Source organism: Chelmon rostratus, chromosome 17, assembly GCF_017976325.1.
Source record: "Chelmon rostratus isolate fCheRos1 chromosome 17, fCheRos1.pri, whole genome shotgun sequence".
NCBI lineage: Eukaryota > Metazoa > Chordata > Actinopteri > Chaetodontiformes > Chaetodontidae > Chelmon > Chelmon rostratus.
The window spans coordinates 5567907-5589150 of record NC_055674.1 but is presented as its reverse complement, the minus strand read 5'-3'; the positions used below and the strand labels follow the sequence as shown (position 1 = coordinate 5589150).

Sequence of the window (21244 nt, the reverse complement as noted above, 5' to 3'; positions counted from 1 at the left end):
AGAATAAGCATATGATTTTGTTACAGATTGCTTCCGACTGTATCATACAGAAAGCTTGGGGCTTTCAGGGCCCTGGGGCAGTTGCCCACTTTGCCTATTGCCAATTCAGCTTTGCCTTCTGCATGTTTAAAATTCAAAATACACCATGACCCTGACACTTCCATTTCCTGCGAGAGCAATGCTCTGTGTTCTTTACTTGTGTGAAATGTGTCATCTTGTAATACCTGACTAGTTAAAATAAATATTCTTCCCTTTTCCTGCAGACTGGTGCAGCTCTCCAAACAGTTTGCGTCGCTGGTGCGCTACCACGAGTGCAGTAGGCGGGTGATGTGTTGTGATTGGCCGTTGCTAAGATACGTCCAAGATTGACAGCGTTCCTGTTTCCGGTTCATTCCGCTGTACGTAGAAGTTGCTAGTCACAGGAGCCATAATGGCGTTTGTAGTCTCCTTCAGCTAGGGCTGTGGATGATATTAAATCCACTAGCATCGCCCTAAATATAGGCCTGGTTGATTCCCAGAGCCATTGATAATAAACTGGAACATCTACTGCACACGAAAATACTATGATTTCTAATCAATATTGAATTTATAGGGGATAAAACTTACATTAAAGGGAACATGTAAACAGTACCAACCGGGTCAAGTTTTCATTTTGTTGGAGAAACGAGCGTCTTTTAATGAAGGCATTTGCTTGTTTCTGAATGCTAAGACCGTAATTCTGTGGAATAAAAACACCTTTACTTAACTTGGCACCGGACAAGGACACCTTTCACAAAGGGACTTTTTTCTTTTTCACGGGTCAGCTCGCTAGCCGCTGAGCATTAGCTAGCGGTGCTAGCTAAATTGAGACGGAGACGACACCACACTTCTCCGATATTTGGTTGGGATCTTTTTCATTCACTGACTATTTCAAAGTACATATTTTACAGCACTGGAAACCCCGCTTGGCATTTTTCTTCATTGACGAACTATGTTGGCGATCTCAATGGAATGAATTGGCACTGAAGAGGACTGGACGTGAGCGGCCTAGTGTGTTTATTTTGTGTGTTTTCTTGCCCTGTATCTGCTTAGTAACACTTTTGTTTTGACATTTGAAGTAGCTACTGCTTTCCTGTGAATGAATTGCCTGGACCACAGAGGCCCAGTCGCAGGAGAGGTACCGACGCCGGCGTGAGGGATGCCTGGGTCAGACCGACACCATGGGACCAAGAGGAAGCCGGAATCTAGCGCGAGCGGTGTGCCACACCAGACCCAGGCCCCGAGTCATACCTCTGCGGGAGACAAGGCGAGCAAAGACGGCAAGGTGCAGTTAAAACCTTCAATGTCCTCTTCCTCTTCAAAACGCAAACGGCATAAGTCAATCAAACATAATCGGGAATCCTCGGCGGCACCGGGACCCGAATATTTTGCCCTCGGCGATACGGCGCCACCTGGTGTCAACACGGTGAAGCCTCTGGTGGAGTACGACGACATCAGCTCCGACTCGGACACTTTCTCGGACCCACCGTCCTCCAGGCCTTCTGAGAGGGGGGGCGGGGACCGACTGGAGCCCTCACCAGACTACGATAGGGACGATATCGACAGAGAAGCAGGCGGTAGAGAGAACAGGGGGCACAGGCACTCCCGAAAAAAGTCCAAGGACCCCAACAAAGTTAGAGACTCTGGGAATGAGGACCGCGGTTACAAGAAAAAGAGCAGCAAAGACCGTGAGAAAGGGAGTTCTGGAAAGAGCAAGGAGAAGGCTCCCTCATCAGGCCCCTCATCCAAACGCCAGATCCACCCAGAGGGTGACTCCAAACGTGGGGAGCTGATGCTCTCCACCCAGGTACAGCCTGCAGCCAGTGTAGGTAGCACTACTTCCTCTACATCTTCATCCCGCAGCAAGGAGAGCAGCCGCTCAGGGAAGTCCCGCAAAGACCGGCAGCAACGAAGAGAAGGCCGAGCGGAGGGCAGCCGCAGCTCCTCGCAGAGGAACCGAGCAGACAGGAGCCACCGCAAGTCCTCCAAGAGCCACAAGTCAAGTCCTAAGGGCAAGTCCAGTAGGGGTAGCCCCCGCAGGAAAGGCACCAGCTCTGCTCTTTCTCCCAGTCCCAGAAGAGGCGCTGGCAGTGAGAGTCCACAAGGCAGTGGGTATGGGCAACAGGGGGATGACAGCTACTCCAGTCGGAGGGTGTCCCAGCAGAGCCCCAGTCCCTACGCGGACATGTCTCGCCGCAGCAGACAGAGATCGGACAGCCCCTACGGAAGCAGACACAGGTCCTCCAGCTATGAGCGGGACAGCAGCCCTTATTCGAGGAGACGTTCCATTAGCCCCTATGGTACCCGGAGGTCCTCCAGCACCAGCCCCTTGTCTCGGTGAGTAGAGTCTTGGAAACTCTTTTTTGGGGGAATATGTTCTGAGAAGTTCAACAGGTTACAGCCACACTCAGACGCACATGTTGATAGGGGAAGTGCTGACTATCAGAGGCCATGATGAGTCCTCCATGGAACAGAAAGCCATAAGGCAATCTTTGGTAGTATTTGCGTGTGTCCTGACACACAGCCTGATGTTTCATGATCCATCTTGCCACCTATTGGGCTATAAGTTTAACAAACAAAAGTAACCTGCACTGTAAGCTGAAAATCACGCACACCTGTTGAACTGAACTGACAGCGCCCTTCTACGGCCAGCAAAATACTAAATGAGGAAGATGGCTCAGGATGTAGATGTTCTCCATCTTAAACTTTCCCTGATATAGCATTGACAAAAACCTGAGGTTGAGAGTTATCATTGTTTGCCTTCTGCCATTGAATTTTGCAATGCAAAATGTCAGTAAACCCCTCTCATGTTAGCTATGGCTATGCCTTTCATATAACCATCAGAGACTTAGATGGTTGTATTTGAGTTGTACAGTCGATATAAGCATGTGTCTTTTTTAAAGGCAAATGGAAGGCAGCTTTAAAAAAAACCTGGCACCTGATGGTGAGAACATAGTGTGACATTGTTTCATAGCTTATATAGTGGTAAGTGTTATTTTCATGTTTAATGCTATGTTCGTATTTTCCCCACGTTATACAAAGCCGGCCATCATTTCCTCTCTTGGCCACATTTGGTTGAAGGAATCGAGCTGCACCTTGCAGAGTTAAAATTTTACTCAGCAGTCGGTGGACTACTCTCCGGACCTGCAGAGTAACCTAACAAAGCCCTAACAAAGAATTTGAATTGGCACATTCAGAGCTGTATCGTTATCAGTCTATCAAAGTTTTACATGAGTTCTTCTGAGAACAACAGCTGTTTCTCTGTTGGCTTATTTCTGTCTGTATTAGCTACTGTTACACTCCATATCAAAAGGCCTTTATGGTTATGTTCATGATGTGGTCAGTGGCCGTTTACTTTTGTAATGGAAGAGGTTGTTTTTGCTTACCACCCACTCTGTTCTTTTTTTTTTTAAACATTTTCAAAAAGCACGCACCATGTTTTTATCGTCTTCTCTGGCTTTCGAAAGAGGCTGTAAAATAAATGCTATGGCATTGATTTTTGACATTTTTATGAATGTGTTTCTTTTGTTTAGGCGCTCTGGCCGTTCCAGGAGTCGCTCCCCTCTGCACTACTCATCTTCTCGCCGCTCCTCCTCTCGTTCCCGTACCAAGAGGCATACTTCCTCTGGTGTAGCGGGCAGCAGTTCCCACAGCAGCCGGCCAGCTAGCCGCTCCCCTCCATCCTCTCGCCTGCCGCTCAACTCCAGCCTGGGAGCAGAGCTGAGCCGAAGAAAGAAGGAACGCCAGGCTGCTGAGGCGGCTGCTCGTGCCACTGGTGGTGCTTCCCCTCTTCCGCCAGCGCGTAAATCTGCAGGCACCACCTTACGGCCTTCTAAAGCTGAGGCTCCACAGCCAGAAAGAGATGCAGCAGCAGAACCTCTGCCACCGCCGCCTGCGCTTTTACCCCAGGATGCTCCCAGTGGCGAAGATCAGGTTACTGCACCTGTACCTTCCTCTTTCACCTCCTCCCCGGCGCCGCCTCCTCCTCAGCCCTCTCCTCCCGTGCCACCCGGTCCAGCCAGCCAGGTTCCACCACCGCCACCTCAGGCAGATACAGGCATTCAGCCTCCCCCACCCTCAAACACATCCCAGGCCAAATCGCCAGCTCCGATTCCTACGCGCAGCCCCGTCCGCCAGACCCCGCTCCACAAGACGTCAACTCTGCCCCCCCTGCCTTTACCGCCTGCACTGCTGGGAAACGCTCAGGACAGGTGAGAACCTTTTGCATGTTTTTCCTGCACAGCTATTTCACAACAAACAGCTGGGTGAAAATATGGTGATGATCTAGGGTACACGATCAAGTAGTAGTGCATACTTCAGTATATATAAATGCCTACTTCTCCTCTGTCTCTTTAGTCAGTTACAATTTTCTCTACAACTTTTTTGTATTTTGCGCTCTCAGTCCAAAGAAGTCCACTCCTCCTCAGAGGTCATCTAGGAAGGAGAAGGAAATTCGCAGCCGGCCATCGCTCATCGACCTTCCGTTACCGCCCACCCTGGCCGGAGGTGACTCTTCTCCCCCACAATCCCCCATCCGCCAGCCTCCATCGCTACCCCAGCCAGCCCTAAAGAAGAGACCAAAGTCAGTTTCTTTTATTACTCACCTGTTTCCAGTATTCCTTTTCTTAATCCCACATTAACTCTAACCTGTTCTGCTTTCTGATGATTTACAGGATTTGTTGCCCGCGATATGGCGAGCGCAAACATACCCAGAGTGACTGGGGAAAACGCTGTGTAGATAAATTCGATATAATCGGCATCATAGGAGAAGGCACCTATGGCCAAGTGTACAAGGCCAAGGATAAAGACACAGGTAAGGGAATCGTTCCTGGACTTCACTCACTCTAATACTCACGTGGTTTATGTTAAAACAGCAAAACACCAAATTCTCATTTTGACTGATTCTCTAAATACTCTCTCCAACTTGGCAGGTGAACTGGTGGCTCTGAAGAAAGTGCGTCTGGACAATGAAAAGGAGGGTTTCCCAATCACAGCCATTAGAGAGATCAAGATCCTGCGGCAGCTCAAACACTGCAGTGTCGTCAACATGAAGGAGATCGTCACTGACAAGCAGGATGCTCTCGACTTTAAAAAGGACAAAGGTAAGAGGGTTAGAAATGATGTGCCAGGGTTAGGTAATACCGGAAAATAATAGTAAGCATATGCAGCAGAAAACTGCTACCCCACTGCTGTCTGAGACTTTCAGATTTATTGTTCTTGTAATGCTTTCAAAGTTGAGTTCAATGATACTCACAGAAAATCAGGACAGACGTGAAGTTTCCCATCCATGAATATAAGACAAGAAAACCCACAAAAAGTAAACTACAACCACAGCTGGTTCGCTGTGGGCACGGTGATGATTCACTTCAGCCGCCCTTCTTTAGGTTTCACCCCACAGAGAGCAGTGATGCAGGAATTTTCTGCCTTGTTTGATGATTTGCACTTTAAAGTTTGAAAACTATATCCCGTTGTACTGTAGCTGGCTGTGCAGCTGCGACAAAGTTACTGAGGAGAATATTTGAAGCTAGGTAAAATTTTCTGAGCTGGATTTAAGTACATAGCAACCCTCTCATCACAGGGCCGCTCCTCTAACCTCCACATATGTGGGTCATGTGTATACAATTGTGTTTCTCATTTGTGAATACGTAATTTCTCTGTTTTAGGTGCTTTTTACCTGGTGTTTGAGTACATGGACCACGACCTGATGGGCCTGCTGGAGTCGGGCCTGGTCCAGTTCTCCCATGAGCACATCCGCAGCTTCATGCGCCAGCTGATGGAAGGTCTGGACTACTGTCATAAGAACAACTTCCTTCACAGAGACATCAAATGCTCCAACATACTGCTCAACAACAGGTAAGAAACAGAGGAAATGAACACCAGGAGCAGCTAGGCCTTCAGCAATCACAGCTGTTTAGCGGTAACAGCTGTTTCAGGTGAATTTTCATGCATCTGCATCACATGCAGGTTGTTTGATCAACTTCAGTACCTCTGATCCACTTAGACAAGTTGACATTAACACTGCCTGCTGTACTGCAGCATTATCCACATCATCAACTTGGAACATCATTTAAATGCAGCTGTGGTCTGTAAATACAGTGAGCTCAAGACCCAAAGCAGTCGAACGCTAACTTTAATGATCAGAATGCAAGCAACCAATTACCTTACCACTAATTTAATTGGGCTCTTCAAATAACAGCAATGGAGTACAAGAAAGTCCTCACAGATGTTTGCTCAGTCTGCTTTCAATCTACAAACACGACAGGATGCAAGGGAAGACTTAGCTAAAGTAGCTGCCATAGCTAAGGTGCTAATAGAAACAGCTGAGGATGTGTGTGGAATTGAGTATATAGAGCCACACTGCAGTTAACTCTCATTCGCTGCCCTGCTTACTGTACAGCTGGCTGTAAATAGACTCTTGGAGTTTGGACATTTGTTACCACACGTGTCCTGACGTTTGCTGAGTTTGACCAATCACTTTATTGATTTGGCTCTAACCCTCTCAAAGTGCAGCGCACATTTTTTGTTCGGTCAACGTGTTTGTGAACTGATGCTTTCAACAGTATTTCTGAGGCAGACAAAAAAGAAACAGCTGATTTGAATACACCCAGTAATAGCAAGTTTCATAATTTTGTCTTGTTTAAATGGAAAGTAGTTATTCAAAGAAGGCAGGCAGATGAGTGGGGTTCTATTGTCTCAGGGTTAGATACTGTAGTTCTCAGTGATTTGTAGTTGTTGTTGTTGTACTCTCATGCTGACATGTTTTCTCATGCTTGGAAGTGTTGCTCCTAATCTTGATTTTTTTGTTATCTGTTTCTTTGTACAGAGGTCAGATCAAACTGGCTGACTTTGGTTTGGCCCGCCTTTACAATTCAGAGGAAAGGTAAGACAAGCATGTTCATCATCACATGATGTATGCAATGCACGGGGACCTCACCTGCTTGCTTCTGTGATTTAAATGTCCAGTTAAATGTGTTTTAGCATGGCTTTTCCTCGTCATTTCCAATGACTCTCCACTAGATGGTGGTGTTCACATTGTTGTCTTCAGAGACATCCGAGTTAGTGAAAGCTGAATTTGTTTGTTTGGGCACTCAGGGGCATAGATGCTCTCTGAATGTGTCCTGAGTCTCAGCGTCCTCTCTCTTACTTTGCCCCCAGTCGGCCGTACACTAATAAAGTAATCACACTATGGTACCGCCCCCCTGAACTCCTGCTGGGAGAGGAGAGATACTCTCCAGCCATCGATGTTTGGAGCTGTGGGTGAGTGTGCCACTCTCTATTCCCTTACACGTGCTTTATTTCCCCTTTTACATACATACTCCTCCATGTTCTATTTTTTTCTCATGTAGTTTTGGACTAAAGTTTTGTTGTGTGAAGCAAAGTTTGATTCAGAGGGGACTAATTATTTTTACTTTACTGCTTTGTCTTAGTCTCATGTCTATATTAAACGTCCTTGTAAGATTTTATCTTGCTTAATCAACCTCAGCCTGTTTTGTTAAGTTTTAGTTTGGTAAAAGGCATTTTGGTCTTACCTTAGTCCGAGAAAACCGCCATTATTTTGAAGTGTAAAAGTCAATGGAGACTGTAAACATTTTAGTCAATCTCATCTAGACAAAGCTAATATTTTTTGTAATTTCAGTCAAACTTATTTCACATAAGATGTTATGATTATCTGATGAAAAACACGGGTTGAATCCCAAGGAACGCAGCTTTGCAGAAAGTGTCTGGTCTTGTGCTCTGCTAACATCAATTATACAAAATACAAATTTATTTTAATGGTAAAGGACAAGTAATTCAGCATTTTTAGGTCACCACATACATGACAAAATACATCACTAAGTTAGCTGCTCGGGTGTTGGGTCCATATTAAGCTGATGTTTATGATTGCAAGGTGAGTAGCTTTTAGCTAGTTAGCTCACTAATTTTAGTCTGAAGCTCCTGCTGCTGCTTTAAATAAACTTGCACATATTTCTTGATAATTTTCATTAATCAACTTAATGCTGTTTAATACTGTCATTTTTGGTAAATAAACATTAAATCTGACGTTAATTATCACTTAATCGGTCCATAAACAATAAATGAGAAAACATCAACCCTGCAGTGTTTTTTTTTTCTGTCTTCCAACTCAGTAACGGCATAGTAGGTGAAAGCTTCTGTCCCACTGTGGTGTATCAAGGTAGACAGGCTTAGAGATATTTTTTTTTTTTCAGTGGGAGGAAAACTTAACAGAAGAAATGCATTTTTTTGTGCCATGAAAGTAAATTTGTTTCCAACATTATGAGCAGACCTGATGTTTATGTTTTAATCCTGAACCAAGAAATTCAGCTCAGTCAGGTGTGAGATACTCGACTTTCTTTTTACTCGTCTGCTGTGCAGCTAAATTCTAACTTGGTTTCTTGCAGAAGATCGTTTTATGAAAATTGTTTTTTTTCCTGCAGTATGCAAAAAACAACACTGATTATGAACATTGGCACTTGCCATAGATTTCCACTCTCCTCTTATATTAAAATGCACTTCTTTATCTTCTCTATGATAACTCAAGTCAGAGGGGAAAAATCTTTTTTATGGTATGAGTAATTCGACCAGAATGTGGAATGTAATGTGTCCTGTGCAATAATTACATGTTTAATGGTCACAGTAGCAATCCTTTCTGACACGGATTCTGGACATGTTTTAAATTTCTCTTAAAAGTAGTGTATGTGTATTTTCTCACAGCCTCTACCCATTCTCTGTCATGGCACAGGTGCATTCTGGGAGAGCTCTTTACCAAGAAGCCCATCTTCCAGGCTAACCAGGAACTTCTACAGTTAGAGCTCATCAGGTAGGCAGCCCTTTCCTGGACACAGCATCTCATCGAACTGCTACAACCTTCATCCCTCATTGTTCTGTTTTTTTGTCACTGACCCCCTGTTTGCCTCCCACTGTCATTTCCTACAGCCGTCTATGCGGGAGTCCCTGTCCTGCTGTCTGGCCTGACGTCATTAAACTCCCCCTCTTCAACACCATGAAACCCAAGAAGCAGTACAGACGGCGTCTGCGCGAGGAGTTTGCCTTGTATGTAGCCATGCTGCACTGCCTCGGAAGAGCTATGATTACCCCTTTGTCTGTTTCTACAGCTGAAAAATCTCTCCCCTCCTACGCAGTTTACCTTCTACTGCTCTGGACTTGCTGGACCGAATGCTGACCCTCGACCCTGCACGGCGCTGCACATCAGAGCAGGCGCTCAACAGTGACTTCCTGTGTGACGTTGAGCCCAGCAAGATGCCGCCACCAGAGTGAGTAACCCTGTGGCCTCCGCTTACATGTTTCCTCTATCAGATCAGATCAGATTAGATAGTTTTTCTCATTGTGAGAGTTAGTGGAAAAATACTTTGAATGCACACTGAGGCTGTAATTCATGGTTGTGCTATAATTATGTCACCCCGCTGCGTCTCCAGTCTGCCTCACCACCAGGACTGCCACGAGCTGTGGAGCAAGAAGAGACGGCGTGCGCGTCAGAGTGGGCTGCCCGAGGATGTGCCTGCACCCAAAGTGCCCCGTAAGGATGCGACGGGGACCTCCAGCGCAGAGAACAGCCGGCCCCAAAACAGCCCAGCCGGTGCCCCGCCACCTCCACCAGGAAAACCGCCTTCCACAGCCAACTTAGAGCACGAGTTGTCAGGTAACAGCTACCTCTCACAAGCTGCAAGCCAATAAGTATGTAGCATTCTTGGACCAAGATCTAACAATGCCGGTGATTGGAAGAAGCATGCATGCTCTTTTTACCTTCAATCGCTTATGTGCATAGACAACTCAGTAAACTCAGTGCTGCTTGTTAGCTTGCCAGTGAACTAACTCACTGCTCATCAGTGAGTTAGTTCACCACATCCTCCACTGGCGCATCCTGTCCTCGCCAGCGCAACGATGGAGCCATGGTGGAGTGTTGCTTACAGAACAACAAGTAAAAGGAGCTAAATGTCCTGAAGTTGACAATGTGGATTGTTGTCAGATCGGGCTAGCTGCTCTTTAGCATAGACGATGTAAGAGGTCTCACTCTGCTATGTTGGATTAGGCAGACTAGCAGCTACAATGTCACATTGCTGCCCTCTCCTGTTTGCTATTAATGTCACTCTTTGACAGTTATTTATATTTTTTGGATAGTCTAATACTGTACAAATATTCCAGCAGTTTCCTCATTTTAGTTGAGTTATCCAGTCGAGTAAAGTGAAAAAAACAGTTTCCCCAGCTACTCCTCTTTTGAAGTGAGTAATTGTACCAGAATGTGGAATGTAATTTTCCAGTATGGAACATTTTCAGATGTTTGTTAAACGTTTAAATATTGTGTGTGAATGTGCAGGCCTGGGCGCTGCTGCAGAACAGTTGAACCAGGCAGAGATGGCGGTGCTGCTGAACCTCCTCCAGGGACAGACGGACCTCAGCCTGCCCCAGGTGGCACAGCTCCTCAACCTCTCCAACCCAGAGACTCTCAGCCAGTCCTTGTCTGCCCTCAGTGAGGCCTCTGACCACCAGGGGGCTCCAGAGGACCAGGCCCCATCTGCTGCTAGGTCCCAGCCCCCAGAGCCGCCTCCTGAACCCCAGGAACTCTCGCCAACATCCGGAGACCCGCCACTCAGCCAGGAAGACCAGGCCAACCTGCTGGCTCTCATTTTGGGCCACATCATCAAGCCACAAACTGAGGAACAAGGCGATGAGAGCAATGGCGTCCAATCAGAGGAGGCATTAACGCGCGATTCGTCTGCCTCTACTACTGATCGCAAGGGCAAGTCCGGATTTAGTCTCTAGAGGGTGTAAAATAAAAAAAAAAAAGGGGGGAACCAGGTTCAGGTGGAAATCACTGGGAACTGCAAGAATGAGGGGAGCAGGGCAGAGAACAAACAGAAGTTGACTGAGTTTTAGAACTCAAAATTCCTGTATACTCTATCAAATTAATTACATTCTAGACTACCTGAAATCAACAAAATGATCAATTAACCAAATAAATTTGGCTGTTAGACTTACCATGCATCCCCCACCCCTTCCTTTATCCCTGACATTCCTTAAATACACACACATTATCATCCCTTTCACCACCTCACGTATTGAGAAATGCAAAAGCAAAAACCTTGCAAAATGTCTGTCGAGCGTCCGTCGTCATGTCACCCTGGCAACCAGGCAGAGGTTTGTTGCAGGCGGACGTCTCTCACCGGTGTACTCAATAAACCAGTAGGAAGTTTAGTGTTATTCATTTGAGTGAATCGAGAAGTTCACGCTGTATTGTTCCCTTCCACGTTTCTCCCTCTTCCTTGTTTCTTTCTCACAGTCTTTGTTTCTATATCTGTCCCATCTCCACACGTGTTTCTTCTCCCTCACTTCATTTTCATTATAAAGCAGGTGTCGTGGAATCTTCACAGGAAGCGATGTTGCTTTAAACAGTCTGTAATGTCAGCCTTTTTATGAAGAAAGTCTAATAAATTATCAAGTGAAAATAAATGTTTTGAATCTATAGACCTCACCTGCATGTGTTTCTTTTAATTTTGATTTGTCACACATTTTTTTGTTTTTGTTTTTTGTTTTTAACTGTTCACTCTTGACTCAGATATTAGTTCAGAAATGTGATTAGCAAGTTGAATAAAACTGTTGACGATGCTGCTGACACTGGAATGCTAACAGTCCTGTTTTCTTCTGGTTATTTCTTCTGTCAAGGCAACTAAAAGGCTTACAGCCTTGGTTTGCCTTGCGCTGCTGTAGATTGGAAAACGGACTAACCCGGTTTAGCAATCTTGTCCTGACCTTTATAATGCTAAACATTCTCCTACATAAGTCACCCTTTCTGTTCATCCAGCTGTACATGCCCTTCCTAATGTTTTCTCACCAAGTTCCTGCATTTCCCTTTCATTTAAGGTGGTTGGACTTGTTCGGAGTAAAAACAAATACAGCTGCATCTGTTTTGCATAAATTAATGCAATTATATTAAGTTTTGCACCCAAATAGTGAAAGAGAAATGTTTTACTGTGTTTAATAAACAGTCCTTAAGGTCATGATGAGTCACATTAAAATAGAATGAAGCATTTTTCCACTTTAAACATTGAGATTTGTTTTACCTGAAATAGGCAGAGGTATCTTTGTTTTAAGGTCTGAATATTTATAGTATTCATTATACCATATCTACGTTAAGACCTCAGGTAAACAAAGTTAACTTTATTGCAGAAGCCCTGACATATTTTATCTATGCACTGATGACGCTGCTGAAATATACTTGATGTGAAGATAAACTTGGAGTGCTCTGCCTCCCTCTTATGGTGACGGTAGGAACGTCGACATTGTGTAACTCCATGTCAGGTGCATTTGACAACATTTTTTCTGTAATAGCAAATTAGATGCAGGAGATGACAAATAAGATTAAGGGTTATTGTATCGATAGTCAACATGTTTAAGTTAAACTTTAATTGCCAAACAGGCTTTGATAGCTAATGCTTTGTCCTACTTTGTCCCATTTGGCCCCTTCAGATGCTGCAGCATCAAAAAGGAAACCGCTTGGGGCCAACCAGGTGCCATCTGGTGAGCAGCGTCCACCCTCTCCACCAGGCCCACCTCCTTCGGCTCTCCTCCTTGGAAATGCCCAGCAAGCCGGGTCTGAAACCCAACCCAGCCAGGACATCAGCCCTGCCGTGGCAGCCGCCTTGCTCCAGCTCATCTCTCAGCAGGACTCGGAAGCGGGGGGCCCTCAGCGCAGCAAGGACCCCTCTCCTGCCGTGGATGTTCCGGCACGGGGACAGCCCCCTCCACCCTGGGTTGCAGACTCTCCACCTAAACCCTCAGCTGCAGCTGAGGCCCCAGCAGGACTAGTGACTGCCGCTCCCACCACTGCAGCACAGTTCCCGAAGGACCAGGACCTCCGCTTTTCCCATGGAGCCGCCCGCTGACCCTCAATCCCCTGGTGAGACAGAGAGGTATCTTGGGATGGCTCCAGCTCCCTGACCTGAAGGGAAAGGCAGGGGACGAAGGCAGAGGGACACCTTCAGGTTATGACTCACTGGACGATGAGCAGGTAGCTAAAGCTTAATCAAAGATTTTGAAAATGAATGTCTGAAAGAGATTAAGGGCCTTTCCAGGTCGTGAACATCACTGCCCACTGAGCAAGCTGTCATGTTGTGCCGGAGGGAGCTGGTGTTGGTCTGAACAATCCTGTTAGGGACAGTCGCCACCTGCAATCCCTTGCTCTCTGCTGTCCTGACTTGAATGAAGTTTAGCTTCCAAATTGAGTGCCACGCAACTGACACTCAACTTAGAAAGCGACTGTGATCTTTTTCTTCCAAAACAAATGATTGTCATGTCCACTGCAGTGCCCACTTCTGACTAAAAGTTAGGAGTGTTTTGGGAGAATGGAGTCACTGTCCACTCCGTCGTGGAGTGGCGTCTGTGATGAAGTGGAAGATTAGCTCAAGCTAAAATACTGTGTATGGGTATATTTGAGGCAATGAGCGCACTGATATGAACTCTGGAGGACTATGAGTTTCCCATTAAACCGTACATGCTGGCTAGCTCCCCCCTTCCCCCGTGTGCCTCCTCTGTGACCCCAGCGACCCCTGAATGATCTTAGCCATGTGGGGAAGTGTGGGTTAAGTTTCTGCTTTGGATGGCACCTACAACAGTGTACATCTACAGGACTGCGTTTTGTTCCGTATTGCATCCTATCACCAATCCAACTGAACTGCGATGTGCTCTCGGCCCACATGAACATTTTCCTTCCTTTACTTACAACAAACCTCTGTGTCGTAACAAGCCTAAGCCTGTAGTACTCACTTTTCTGTCTCAAATATGGATTAAACCACTACATTATGATCCAACTGCTCCAGAATGCACACGCTATTCTGCCAGCTGAAGTATAAAGCTAGAAACATATAATCACACTCACAGGAACTGACTGGCTCTCAAAGCCTCGTTTAACATGTCGCCGCCTCCCTGCCAATTTGTGCAACAAATGGTTTCGGTCTTTTTTTCTTTTCTTTTTTTTGGTGAAGTTATTTTCTACATGAAGAAAAACAATACCCGCTTTAAAAAAGTAATGGTCTATGTTTCTGTTTCCATTTTTTTTCAGTTGGAAAAGGAACGGCAGGAGAAAATGGTTACACGTGTCTGTAAAAAGGAAAAAAATATTTTGTAATATGTGTTTTCTTGGTTCAGTTTATTAAAGGAAGTTATGCGACCAGCTGAAATGTCTGTCCTGGCCTTTCTGAATGTTTCTCCGAAGTGGCCACTAGATGGTAGACATTCACTCATGCTGCAGCTCAAACTACAGGAAGTCCTCACAGTCGGGCCTCAGCAAGGCCTGATCAAAGTGGAGTACGGGCTGAGTTTCACACCAGGTTTCTGCTGTTTCTTACTACTCTCATGATGTGAAAACTCATGTTAGCTCCTCTTCATTCTACAGGCTACTTTGACCGGACACATATCAACAGTCATTGATCACACAAGGACAAAAGTAAAATGACTAAAACTGAATTAAAAGCACACGTAATTCAATTCAGTAATAATCATCAAGATCTAAAAAGCCAATCTAATGCAAATATGAATAACTACATCTTAAATGTGGAAAATATTTGATAAGTTTAGATATTTTGGAGTGTTTGCTGGTTATTTGTCAATTCACCTTTCCATCTTTTGTGCTTTTTCATTATCTAAGATTGTGTCATGGTTGGTAATATGCACTCTGCTGTATGACATTTTTCTCTTTTCACAGACATGTAATCTGTCTGCTCTCACGGTTGCTGGTAAATAGTGTGAAGCACATTTGCGGCACTTTAAGTGAAGCATAATTTTCACTCTGAATCTCAGTAAATTTCTATAATGACTTGTTTGCTATGCGCTGCTTAATATGTGCCATGAGTTCGATGTGAAGTGCTCTCCATGCATCAATCTTATTTAGGTGTTGATTTCTTTACCACTTGGGTTGATCTCTTTATGAAGCTCCTGACAGGCAGACAAGGATCATAAACTACAGATTGGCAAAGACAGAAGCCTGCAAGGTTCATGCAGACTGGCTGTGTGTGTGTGTGTGTGTGTGTGTGTGTGTGTGTGTGTGTGTGTGTGTGTGTGTGTGTGTGTGTGTGTGTGTGTGTGTGTGTGTGTGTGTGTGCCTCATGCATACCCAGACCAGTTCTTCACTTGGCAGGCTTACAGAGCCGCTTACCCCTCTGGCCCACCGAGCAGCTGAGCCCTCTGGGTGAGAGATCCTTTCAGAGTGGCGGCAGTGGGAGGCTCACCTGCCCTCTAGCACAAGCCCAGTGTGAGTGAGATGAGACGGTGTAGCGCTTGTGTGTGTGTGTGTATGAGGGTGTGTACGTGTATGTTTCTGTCTGATGCTTTTACCCATCGGGACTCCAAATAATAGTGAATGTGCCCGCAGGGAGTTTCCACAGGAGAAGTAGTGGGCAATGCCAGTGCCAAGTCACAGAGACTAGACGAATAAATCAGGGCCGAGGACTGAAGAGAGGGAGGTGCACGAGGCTGTGCCATCAATCAGAAAGGCACCTTATGGGGAATGCCCATAAATGTGCCACGCTGCCAGTCTGAAGCACGTACTCGCCATGGCAGAGACGGGCGACGGCGGCATTCAAAATGGAGCCTCCATTTTGGATGCCGTCACTTCACTGTCAGCTACAGTGATCCAGACAAATGGTGAATTGATTGACAGTCCCTGTCAGTCAAATGCATTTTATTCACGTGATTGTATTTCTTGCATCTCTGCTTGGTCCAGTTTTCTCAGTCCGTGTGCGCGCTGTCTGTCAGAGCACGCATTCAGAGTCTGCATCATACCTGACCATAATCTCAGCAGTTGTCCAATGAGAAATCTGCCAACCTTGAACAAATAGCAGCTCCTTCTGAAATTATGTACAATGACAAACCCTGCTCTCACATCAAACATCTGCCTGGAACCCCAACTGACTACAAAGAGCTCTTAGGAATGTGCATCCGACTGCTTAAATGCACACCAGCCGCTAGAAAATGCTGATGAATTTTTTTGCAAAGCAAATATGTCAACTCTACCAGCCTTTCTATGTCTGGATTATAGCTGTGAAAGTGCATAGTGACCTTTCAGATGCGGCTCAAGCTGAAACTCTCTTAGCCACAAAGTTCATTAGCATATTTCCGCTTGCCACAGCAAACAATGTAAGAGTCTATCTGAAATGCCTGGCAAATCAGTCTGTTTGAACTGGTGCTACATTTTAATTTGGCAGCAAACTCAGTCAGGATGCAAGAAAAAGAAGAAGAGGGCGACCCGGGATGGAGAAGACGAGCTTGATGGACAAGGAAGGAGGGCAGACACTTCCTGGCTCTGGAGGGGAAAAGTAAGCAATTCAATTCTGCGTTTCAAATTTCACTGCAAGGAAACAGGAGTCAGTCCAACACTGAGGGATATTTTACACATTTCTACGGTATTTCGATGAGCCTTCTGGCTGCTTTGACACGTAGCTTTTCAGATTCATTTTGCGATTTATTCAGTCGAGTCCATGTTAACGCACAAGAGTGCTCAGTCTGAGATGTGACTGATGCAGGCGTCTCCGGACCAAACATAACTATGAATTCTGCAGCTGAAGCACTCCATAAATCCAGTCTCTCATTTTTATCGCTTTTACTCGTTACTGTAATAAATTCTAGATTAAATTTGAATGTAAAAAATAGAAAGCGCACCAGTAAAAGTCTCTTAACTGACTGTAAAAAAAAAAAGTTAATTTCTCTTGCCCTGAATGCTCATGGGTGTGTGTGTGTGCACGTGTGTGTAAATCCTCTGTGTGGTGTAAATCTGGGCCGCTGGTGTCTCTCTGAGCCATGCTACGGTTTGATGTTGAGTTTGATGACTGAAGCTGTTTGATCAGTGACTATGTGTAAACTCAGTGAGGGTAGAAAGGGACTCCCACGTTCCCACTGTCAATCCCACATCCAAGACACACACACAAAGTTGTGTTTCCATTGCTTTTGGGGACACCACATGACTTCATTTCCTGAAGACTTAATCTAACCATAGCCTTGGCCTAACTGTAACACAAGCCTTCAGCCTAAAAGTTGAGGATTTACATTATGGGAACTTGCATTTTGTCCTCATAAGGAAGGCAAGTCCCCGTAATGTGTAATCCAATTCAAGTCCCCACAACGTGAGTAGTACATGTCAGCACGCACACACACAGTGATCAGTAAAGAACAGCTAATGTAAAGTATGAAGAGTAAACTCAACATGTAAGAAGTTTTATCTCCAGATTTTAAAAAAGAGTATTTTTGAATGGATATTCACCCTTAAAGTAAAGAAAATGTAATTATGAATGCATCCTGGGTTGCGAACAAATTGTGCTGTCTTCATCAGATCTCTTCTTTGTCTTCTATCAAACAAAATTTAATGTCAGTCGTTCCGTTTATGGCTACATCTTTATTTATGTGATATTTGAAAAATTGATTGACTTTACACCAGCAGTGATATATGCTTTAGTGCTGCAACAGCGTTCTTTATTGATGCCATAACACCATCTCCATTTCTTCTCAGTTTATCGTTTTGTGAGAAACTGCTGTCACACACACTCGTTATTTCTTTATCGCTGAACAGCAGTGAGACCAACCAAAGAGTTTTTTAGGAGGCTTTTGGATTGGCCAGATGATGCAGATGTGTGTTGGTTTTATGTAAAGTCGCTGCTGCCAGGACATAAAACTATAATAATCTGGACTCACATTCATTGAAGAATTTGCGTTTATCTGGTCCATCAATAACAAATAATGAGGGGAAGAAAAAGTACAAAAGGAAGAAGATGCTAGCTTTTTAAAAATCTTTCTCTGACCTTTTTACAGTGATCTCCACTTCAGCCAAAGACACATCACCCTCCCTGCATGATGCTGCACTTCCGCGAAGCAGAGTACATTTGCCAGGTCTGAGCATCTCATTACCGGTTCAATTCAAAGAGCTTCATGAGCAAGGCAAGATAATTGTCTCTGTCTGTCTGTGCGGATGCTGCCGCTTTAAGGGCAGAGGGGCTGCTGGGAAAGCAGTCAGCGAGGGTGGTGGAAAAGGAGGAGGAGGATGGTGGTGGTGGTGGTGGTGGTATGGGGTGGGGGTTTGAGGGAGGGAGGGGAGGGGGGGACGGGCCCTGCAGGACCATTTGTGCTGAAGCTCATTTGCGCAGCGACACTTAATTGGCTACAACAATTAATTAATGTGTTGGAAAGTTGGCACAAAAAGTTCATTTAAGAGGGTTTTAATAAGCAATTAGAGGAAAAGCAGCGAAGAGGGGGAATTACTGGAGAGGAAAGAGAAAAGCAGAGATGGAGCGAATGTCTGGCCACTAGGAGTGTGTACTGTAGCTGGACGCAGTGCTTTGTCTCGTTCACTGACCCTTCAGTTTTGAAGAGCAGATGAAGGATTAGGCATCATTATAATGCCATTATATCTCTTTCTGAGGCTCTGACTGCTGTTCTTAAGTGGACTTGAAACCCATGGTGCCCTTATATTGTATACATATCAACCCCGGTGGCCCCTACTGCCCCTCCCTTTCCTACCTCTTGTCCCGGCGCCCAGTGTAAAATATCGCATGACTAATGAGTGGAGCAGGTTGGAATCCTGGGGAAGATGTCCTTGGAAGACGAATGCATTTTCAGCAGAATAATTAACTTAATTAACAAATTCACATGCATATTCATCAGCCTATTAATGTCTGCTCCGCGCTGCTTGATGAGCAATGCAATAATAACCGTTTCATTTGCATATTTGCATTCACACTCACACCCTTCTCCAAATAATTAAAAAAAAAGAAAAAAAAGACACAGAGTGTTGGAAACTCAAAAGACAAGCAAGTCACTCGGCCTCATGCTGTGTTTTCGGAGGCACTTTCCACCTGCAGCTCACACACAACTGCACCCAGATATCTGTCTCCGGAGCGTGTTTCCATCTTCACTGTTGAGCTATGCCAGTTCAACTTAATCAAGACTAGAAGTGTGTGTGACAGCCTCTTTCTCCCTCCCTGCACCTCCAGCCTCCTTCCAAAAATCACTGCATCTCCCTCTCTGCTTCCTCTCTCACTGCTGCACACTCCGCATCTCCTTCCTGTTTTCGTCTCTCTCTCTCTCTCCTCTTGTTATTTATTCATCCCTATCACACTCGTCTTTTTAATTAATTTATTTCTTGCTTTTGAAGTTCACCTCGTCTGCCTGTCAGTGTGTGTATGTTTTGCTGGAGAACTTGTATGCATTCGCCTGGCGGTGGGAGCACTGTTAGGCTGTGTTATCATGCCGGTTTGAAACTGAAGCAGCAGCTCAGGATCGAAATAAACAAATAAATGTGGAATGTTCGTGTCCTTTTTTACTTCCTTGCTTTCTGGTCATGTTTTAAGGGCTCGTCATGTGTGTTTCCTTTCACACTGGATTTGTATTCTGAGTAGCAGAGATGTTGTCTCTGTGTCTCTCAGCTGCTGTCAGTGATGAAATGTGTGTGTGTCTGAGAGGGAGTGTGTGTTTCCTGGGAGGCTGCGAGCATCTCAGTCTTTTATCACTTTGTGTGTGTGTGTGTGTTTGTATTTATCTCTTTGAATTCAACTTGCACCGTGTCATTGATGGCCCGTGTATGTGTTTGTGAATTCCTCTCCAATATTTCAGATGACAGTGATGTGAAAGAGAGACATGTATGTTGCATTTAAACCGTGCATGGGGCGACTGTGTGGGTGTCTTTCATTGCCTGTTTGGGCGGGGGTTCACCATTGCATTTGTGAAACCAAGTGTGTGTGTTTGTGTGTGTGTGTGTGTGTGCATGTATGTGCTGCCAGCTTGTGTTCAGACAGCAGCAGTTTGCAGAGCGAGAATTAAAAGTAGGGAGAGATGCCAAGTGAGTCCCTGGAGACAGATACAGGGGACAGAGAGAGAAGAAAGAGGAAATAAAAGGATTTCTCACACACACACACACACACACACACACACACACACACACACACACACACACACACACACACACACACGTGCAATCATTTACACAAAGAAACCAAGCCTTCTAGTAGCTTGTTAGCAGAAACACACTCACCCATACTAAGACAGGTTTTTCGGTGTGGTCTGATGTCTGTTTTCTTATTAGTTACATCATCGGGTATCTCATCAGGTATAGTGTTGTCACAATAACATAATGCCAATAATGTCTAACTCTAATCTAAATCTTACTCTGGCCTAAACCCAAGTCTTAACCCTCAAACAGCAAATAAAAGAGGAAGGACCATCCGTAATGTCCCCACTTTCCAAAATGTCCTTGCTGTTAAGGTTTAAAATCAAGTCCTCACAAAGACAGAAGATCAGGATTGCAAACACAAACACACACACATGCAGCTCTTCATGGATCTCTCACCTTTCCCTCTGACTCCCTGTCCACTTTCTCCTTCTCTGTCTCTCTCTCTCCCAGCCTGGTGAGGTGACACCCTGTGTGCAGTGTGACACTGAGCTGTCACCTCCCACTCCCTGCATCACACCTCTGCCCCCTGCTGGGCCAACCTCGTCATGGCACCCAGACACCCAGACACCCAGCCAGCCTCTCCACCTCCGCTGGCACGAGAACTGGCAGCAGTGAACATCACTTTCCATTCTCTCACTCATTCACTTCAACTTTTCTATGTACAACTATGTTATTCTGCCTTTTTTCTCCCTTCTTGTCTTTAATATATTGACAATTTATCTAAAAATCCTCCAGCAGGAATCCCACAGAAGGTTGTATACGGCAAATTTGCACCTCCATACTATCATCTTTTTTCAGAATGGTTTGGGAAAAAGTGAAAAAAAAAAGCATGTTGTGTCGCCTGCAGCAACAACAACATCCCAAAGTACTTTTCCTAACACAAAACATGGAATGAATTAGACAAGACTGGCATGGTTAAAACAATTATGACTTTCACACGTACTCGCAATAAGTTTGACAGCCTCATCATACATTTTTTGGTGCTTGGGTCATAGTTTTTAACCATTATGCTTTAAAAGAAAGGTCAATGATAATGCCAGAGATAAAAAAAAAAAAGAAGAGAGACTTATTTATCTTCGGGCCCTTTAAATGCTATTTAATTGGAGAAGAAAAAATCACTTTGCAGACATTTATAACCTGTAACTAAGGGAAGAAAGTAGACATGGATTCATTTTAAGGTGTTACAAGCAAAAAAAAAAGTTAGGACCCACTGCTCTCAGGAAAAATTTCAGTCATTAGGTCATTTCACAAGTCACTTCGGAGCACAACCTAACAATTTGG

At 45.0% G+C, this 21244-nt stretch overlaps 1 protein-coding gene across 1 annotated transcript; it reads left to right on the top strand.

Moving 5' to 3' along the window:
* The first annotated feature begins 403 nt into the window (after positions 1-403).
* On the top strand, positions 404-14195 carry cdk12 (cyclin-dependent kinase 12). The gene is made up of 15 exons (XM_041956285.1): positions 404-1017; positions 1098-2355; positions 3552-4229; positions 4421-4600; positions 4692-4831; positions 4950-5120; positions 5682-5871; positions 6842-6898; positions 7174-7275; positions 8759-8836; positions 8953-9069; positions 9159-9290; positions 9453-9676; positions 10352-10774; positions 12502-14195. Exons 2-15 carry the CDS (start codon positions 1178-1180, stop codon positions 12915-12917), a joined length of 4086 nt encoding a protein of 1361 aa, XP_041812219.1. The 5' UTR covers positions 404-1017; positions 1098-1177; the 3' UTR covers positions 12918-14195.
* The last annotated feature ends 7049 nt before the right edge of the window (positions 14196-21244 follow it).